The following is a 7,340-nucleotide window of genomic DNA, read 5'->3' on the forward strand; positions in this document are numbered from 1 at the left end:
CACCCAAGACCTAAGCACAACACCAAATGCTCATCACATCGATGTTCGTCTCAGCCAGGGATCAAACCCGGGACCCTGGATTCGCAGTCAGTGTTAGTAACCACTAGACCAATGAGTCGTCAAAAAAAACCTAGTTAAGGAGTGGGTAGGAAACTAAACATAAGCACTAGCAAATATTTTATTGCGCGCGAAGAACGACCGGCGCTACCAATTGTACGCTACACATTGTCGCTATACAAAGTGTGTGGTATAAACCCCTACAGTCTTTTCAATTTGATATTTAGTCTAACTACTATAGATTAATTTAAATTAAGAATCTTAAGTTGTAAATTACAATTTATTTTTATGCTATATACTTAAAAAAATGTATGCGTGTACTAGTGTACACACGTAAGAAGTGAAACTTCTTTATGACCTTATTTTAAGAAAAAAATTGGTTAAATATAGTTAACTTAGATAAAGTTTAAAGAAAGGCTTTTATTATCATAGACATACATAGAATAGAAAAAATAAATAGAATACAAATAATACAATTATTTCATTCTACATTAAGATTATTACAGAATTTCATTAATTGTAATATAATTATTATTAACATTGTTATTATATATTTTTGTTTTTAATATAAATTTTATACATTTTATGAACGCACTACAATATGCAATAATAATGATTTAAAAGCATAATTTCTATTTATAACTAAATATAATAGAAGAGTTAGGCAAACTTCACAAACAACAAATCTTGCAACTAATCAATAAACTGGATCCGAAATCGCAGGACAAGAAAAAGATGGCGCGTAACGTAAAAATGTGACGTCACGTGACGTAATTTTTTTCCAACGCCGATAAAGAAGTTTCACTTCAAAAACGTTGCTGCAAAAAAATGTATAATGTGTTGTTTAAATGCTTAACAGTTGAATAATTCGATGAGATGAGTTAACGACACTTTCAGTTTTTCACCCTCGAGGGATTTATCCATGGAAATAGCTTTGCCGTGACCAATTAAGTGAGAGCTCCTACGAGCTACGAAATTCCATTTAATACTATACAACGGAAAACAAGTACGAGTCTCACGAAATGGTTTTATCCAGTGGGCATCTCTTATTTTTATTAGAGTTTTAATTATCAAAAGTTTTATGAACTGCTTATTCCTTTTTACGAGATTGTTAAATTAATTTCTTTTGTTAGCAACTCATTTACAATGCTTAAAATTTGTGAGACTTAAATGGCGGGGTACTTCCTCGGAGATTCGCCTCGTTTTTGTTCTGTCTGTTTATATCAGTAGTTTATTTATAAAATATATCGTCATCTTTTAAAATGCAGTGTAAACTCTCTATAACGACATTCGTTATAACGTAAAATTAGTTTGGTTTAACGCAAGACCCATACATTAATTCACTCTTTACAACGCAACAGCCATTCTCTATAACGAAGAAATATTTTCATATTTAGACATCAACAACATATTTAACTGTAATTGTTTTTATAATCAGCTCACAAAATTAACCTTTTAAGAAAGACACCTGAGGTCATAAAAAGCCGTCTCAGTTACTAAACGCACCATCGTCACCTATCGCGTTACGTCAGGCAAAGTTAACATTGTGTTTAGAATAATTTACCTATTGATAGTAATAAAATTAGAAGTTATAGTAATTGGTTAAATTTGGTTTCTTTTTCTCTTTGTTCCTTATAACGAAAAATTCTCTATAACGAAAATAATCGGTATAAAGAGTTTACTTCCGAGTATTGTTGCCCGATTAGATTTAGGGCATTTATTAGTATATTATAATTTGCATTTTATATCTTTCAGCACTCCCAGTACTGTGCCGCCTCCCGCCAACTACTGGCTTTCAGCTGCATTGGGTCCTCCTCCACTCTGTCGATCTAGCGGTACCTAGATTCTCCACCAGCGGAGTGAGTGTGTGAGTGCGTGTCCTACCTTTTATTGTATGTATGGTGGACTTACCTTTAATAAATGGCTTAACTAATGAACGTTTTAAAGCATACTTATTGTCTAATTAAGAATAAAGCAGCTCACAATACCATCCAATTATCACTCTCTATATACCAATAGGTCAGATATACACTTAATACAATTTGGCGCACTTTTGCTATCAAAATTACACGGGAATTATAAGAGAGAATTTGTTATAGATTTTACGATGTTTGTATGTATATGTGTATGTTTGGATATTTTGAACAAGTGACGATCCTCTGATATTGAAGGGATGAATATGTTGACACTATAAACAATGAAATAAAAAACCTGAAAATGGCTTTTATTAGGTAAAAGTTTGGAAGGTTATTAAAAATTTTGTGTTAGATTTACGCAAGTCCTCCACGTTACAATAAAACTTCTTATATACCCATAAGTGCGACGTATTTTAGAATTCAAGATCAACGAAGGACGTGTAATAATATAACAAATGTAAAATTCTCGTTATATCCGTTAAAATTCGTTTAAATAACGAGATTCCTTTGTGTTATGTTTCAAATTTTAGGTTTCTTTTATCCTGTAAGCTGGCGGAGTACTTTGTAAATTTAGCTTTAAAATATGCATAACAGCTCCCAATGCGATCTTCTTTCTGAATTCAAACACATCGGATCGTATTAAGACACATTTCAAGTTTATTGAGCTTTGAAAGTTTTAAAATTGTAGAACACTATTTTAAATTCAATTTTAGTCAAACCCAAGTTTGTCTTGTGATATATTTTTAGTCAAATTTGGCAGATGTGTATAAGTGTGTCGACTTTAGATATAAAAACTAGTATATTACTTTGAAATAACAATCACTCTATACACAAAACTAAATGTATTTTATCATGAAATTTCTATTTATTAATGGGCGTGTTTGGCCGAAGTAAGTACTTACTAAATTTAGTAAGTCACTTACTATGCTTACAAAATTTTCGGCCGGGACACAAAATAAGTGCTAACGCAGTAAGTATGGCTTAATATACGACGCCATTTTGCTTATTGTTGATGTAAACAAAACGGACAGGAACAGACCTGTCATTGTTCAGATACACATGCACTCAATATAATATTTCTTCCAATAAAATATTTCTCATAAAATTATCCATTTGAAACTATTCACAGATATTAAATTATATTCCTAAATTTAGTACTGTCAATTATATTCAGTCTATGAGGTTATGTACGGGATATGACATAAACCGGTGTTTTGTGTTATGTTAATAAGCCAGTAAGTCTGTCCTGGCCGAAAAGCGCTACAGTCAGCTTGTAAGACTTTAATTTTTTTATGCTTACTGGCTTACTAAGTTTAGTAAGTACTTACTTCGGCCAAACACGCCCAATGTTTAATGGATTTGTTCAATTTTGATATTCTATTTTTAAAACGAAATGAACTGACATAATAATATGTCAGTTAGAAAACCGTTAATTTAAATTTCATGTACATTTTTTCCTTATTTCTATTACAGTTAGACCGTAAGCTAAGAGATAATACGTACTAATTACAATACATTACGTATTGCATATATTAAATAAAATTATGCTTCGTGCTTCAAAGTTTCAGAAGTGGTATTTATATAGTTAAATATGTTCCGGTCTGGCAAAAGCGCGTCAAAGTTTCCAAATAAGTAGAATTAAGTAAGGTGCAAGCTTAACGCCTCTGCAGTTTGCTCTAATAGCATTATCAAGTTTCCAGACCGTATTGGGAAAATACTTGAACATAGTTCTGGAATAATTTTAACCTAATATCAGAAATTATAGATCATTAATATGAATGACATTTATATTACGGAATGACAAACAACTAAGTAATAGAAATAAACTAAGTAATAGAAATAAATTAAGTATTTATATAAATAAAATCTTATGCAAAGTTAATCGCTACCCAAAAGAGAATTGGCAATTGAGTTGAAAAAGGCGTCAAAATTGCTGCCGAACTCTTCTTCTTTATAGGCTGCTTTTGAGCCTCTACGTTAGCTCTTCGCATGTTTTCTTCAACTGAACCAGAATTCTCAGTCAGAAGAGGTTGAGTCTCGGCAGATGCTAAGGTTTCTGGATTATCCTCCACAAATATAGACGTAGACGTGAGAGTTGTATCTTCGAATTCTTTTGCGCTAGTTGCGGTAGGCCCTTCAGGACTCAATTCTTCCGAATCATTTTCACTGTCAGAAGTTGATTGTGTTATTTCCTTTGTAGTCATTTCTTGAGAGACCAACGCCATTTGTTGTTTGGTAGTAATTTTTTCTGAATCTTTATTTATGACAGTACAAATTTTCTCACACTGCTTCTCCTGGCATGTGTCTTGTATGCCACACGATATGAATAGTACCCAACCTGAGAATACTTGAAATAGGTAAGGTTCCTGGCATCCTTTGCTGTAGGTTTGTATTCCACATATATTACTCTCACATACAAGCGGACCACCTCCATTTCCCTGGAAATACCATAATAAAAAGTATGACAAAATTACAGCTTAAAAATTCCTGCATGCGGTGATCAATTAACTGTCATATAAACCAAATAGTTTTCAGATAGGATGTTCAGCCAACTGAAGGCATTAAACAACTTGGAGTTCATCAATATACGCCAAAAAAAAGACGTTTTTTAAGTTGTAAAACTGACGGATAAATCTATAATTTAATTGTGATTCAAATTGTGAACCTACATTTTTTAGCCTTAATTAAAACAAAAGCTAGCTTTTGTGTTGGTAAAATTACCAGAAAATTATACATACAATGCAAAAATTTGGATCGTAGGTGACGTTCTTCTTATCATCAATGTCTAGTGCACAGACCATGGACTTCTCTCTATAGTGGCTTCCACACTTTGCAGTTGAAGAGGGTATAATTTCAACTGGTATCAGTGTCAGGAGTTTGTCCATTGTCTTGTTCAAAGTGTTTCGCTGAAAAGTATGAGAATTAAAATATTTGAAGTAATCATATTTCTATATGTAAATGTATTCCTTACCGCATACACAAGACTAAAACATTCCTTGTCGATGATATCCGACTTGTGATATATTGAAGTGTACGCTACTGCTGTAGTCAAATTAAATGGAATCAAAGTTTTCAATAAGGAAATATCGCTGAGCCACCACTCGGTGGCACTAAAGTTGTAGGGGCGAATAATCTGGATTATCTGAAAGCATTAAAATATTATTAATCAAGCCTATAAAAGTCAAATTTAAACCATTATTCGAATACACAGGTGACGAAATTTCAAAGATAGATTTTGCTAATTTGTAAATTTTGGTGTCAAAAATTTTCAACTTTACTTTCTTTAAATTTCTAAGTCTAATCTAGATCCTTAAAAAATCGGACTTAAATTAATTCGTTCAACGTTGCCTGATGAATAGTAATTTTTTGCCAATATTTATTACCTCACTTTCTTGTTCATCTTCGTCTTCATTAATACTAAAGTTGCTATCAATAGATACACTCCCAAGTCTAGCAACTAGTGTTTTCTCTGGAAAAGCCATCGGTGCTTCATCATTTTCCAATGATGATGTTATAAGCCTATCCGGTTTCAATAAGATACCGGCTCGCGTCACTCGTACTCCATTCTTGTCTACCACTGAATCATCCGGGTAATATATAAAGGCCTGGTAATGTGTTATTATTAATTATTATAAGTTATAAATGTTTAAAATAAAGTATCACTCACTTACCATATACGGAAATTTCCCCTTTTTAATTTCATCATTAGCTTCCGACGCAACACTTCGTAGAAGAAATACTGGAATTACAAGTAAAGCTTATAATGGCAAAGATAAATTGTATCTGCACTTATGTGAAATCTTACCTGCCGATAAGTAAATAATTCTCAAATGCATTTCAAATTTACGATTAAAATTTTATAATAAGTTACAACACGTCCTTTTGGCGTACCAATGTCAATGTATTTTGAAAGAAGAATATTGTATTTTCTTATCGATATGGAAAGAAGCGAAAAGTTTTTATTGACTTATGTAAATCTGAGGCTAAAACCAATGGTACCAATGTAATAAGTAAAAAAACATATAAAAACGTTATTCTAAAAAAACATAGGGTAATAGTCAAGAAACCTTTTTATAACGTTACCTAAGAGTGGAGTATCTACATGCAGAGAATATAAACAATATTTAAGCAGTTTGACTACTTTCATAAATAATTACTATTCCACTGAATATAAAAAATTTGATTTATAAACTACACGAAGTCTGTTTATTAGTAATCCTATATTAGTGTTATTAGTTATGTCAATGACTATTGATACATAAGCCTTAGTTTGCCTATAGTATTATCAACAGATTTTTTTTTAAAGTAAAGCACTGTAAGCCATTTGTGGCTTAATTACTTAACTTATTACGTAGAAAAAATGAAATATTTAAAAAATACGAAGGTTAAATCGAATTAGATGAGTCATCTCCCTTTACTTTCGCTATCTGAGACGAACTTCCAAGTGACTCTACTCAAAGACATTAATAAGATTCGTAACCGAGCTAAGATGTATTATCCCCAATAAGGCGAAAAGAATGACTTTGCAAATTTAAACTCCTGTTCAGATAAGGTGGAGAAATATCCCTAAAACATCTAATTATTCATGTAAGGGGTGTTTAAGGACGCGTATTAATACGCTCCGAGTGCCGTCGACTTTTGAAAAATATGTTAAGATAATAAAAAGAGCGGTTTATTTTAAAAGACTGCGAACATGAGATGGGCGGGCGCAATCCTGTACGCCGGCTCCACGTCTTTTCTGTTTTGAAATTCGGTAAATGCATAAAACATTTAAAGGATTATTTCGTTTGTTTTTCTGTCTTGATATATTGTAAAAGGCAGTACCTTTTTTTGATTCCTTAACACAGGATTTGATATAGATTTTACAACATTGTAAAACTGGTTTAGACGATTTGCAACGATAGTTAAGTGGTCGTTTGACGATCAAATAAATTACACACATGTGGAACAGTAAAACTTTGAATACCTTAAGATAAACCTCACGAGCATTTTGTGGCTTTAACACATAAGTTCTTGAGATAAAGTTAATAGTGATTAATCTAAAATGAAAAAGATGATATAATATATGTATATATAAGAATGATTCAAAAGATGTTAACACAATTGTCCGAATAAATTGTGCGATTACAATAATAATATCTTGAATTAAATTCTTTAAAAAATCGTTATATATATATTTTTTTTTATTTTGGTATCAATATGCAAAGCGCGATATATTTTGTGACAAGTAATTGTGATGACTGTGATAACTAGGCCTGTCGAAAAGTCGAAGGAATCTTTTCATATTTTTTTTATTTGGAACAGCTTTTTGAAGATTCCCTCGATTCCTCTAGGATGCCATCATCAGATTGATTCTTGGGATATCGC

The 7,340-nt window shown here is 31.9% G+C and overlaps 1 protein-coding gene across 1 annotated transcript; it reads right to left on the reverse strand.

Moving 5' to 3' along the window:
* Positions 1-3,746: 3,746 nt before the first annotated feature.
* LOC125057628 lies at positions 3,747-5,888 on the reverse strand. Its single transcript, XM_047661399.1, has 6 exons — positions 5,779-5,888; positions 5,645-5,712; positions 5,357-5,578; positions 4,945-5,115; positions 4,712-4,879; positions 3,747-4,411 (listed from the first exon to the last, which is right to left on the reverse strand). Exons 1-6 carry the CDS (start codon positions 5,807-5,809, stop codon positions 3,842-3,844), a joined length of 1,230 nt encoding a protein of 409 aa, XP_047517355.1. The 5' UTR covers positions 5,810-5,888; the 3' UTR covers positions 3,747-3,841.
* Positions 5,889-7,340: the final 1,452 nt, after the last annotated feature.

The sequence above is a fragment of the Pieris napi genome, chromosome 17 (assembly GCF_905475465.1).
Source record: "Pieris napi chromosome 17, ilPieNapi1.2, whole genome shotgun sequence".
In the NCBI taxonomy this organism is placed as follows: Eukaryota; Metazoa; Arthropoda; class Insecta; order Lepidoptera; family Pieridae; genus Pieris; species Pieris napi.

Bases quoted from the DNA above. Each gene is read 5' to 3' on its own strand.
- LOC125057628 (XM_047661399.1), bottom strand. From the start codon at position 5,809: ATGCATTTGAGAATTATTTACTTATCGGCAG. The intron at 5,579-5,644 runs GTAAGTGAGTGA...ACACATTACCAG, and splicing joins AGGGGAAATTTCCGTATATG to GCCTTTATATATTACCCGGA. The intron at 5,116-5,356 runs GTAATAAATATT...TAATGCTTTCAG, and splicing joins AAGATGAACAAGAAAGTGAG to ATAATCCAGATTATTCGCCC.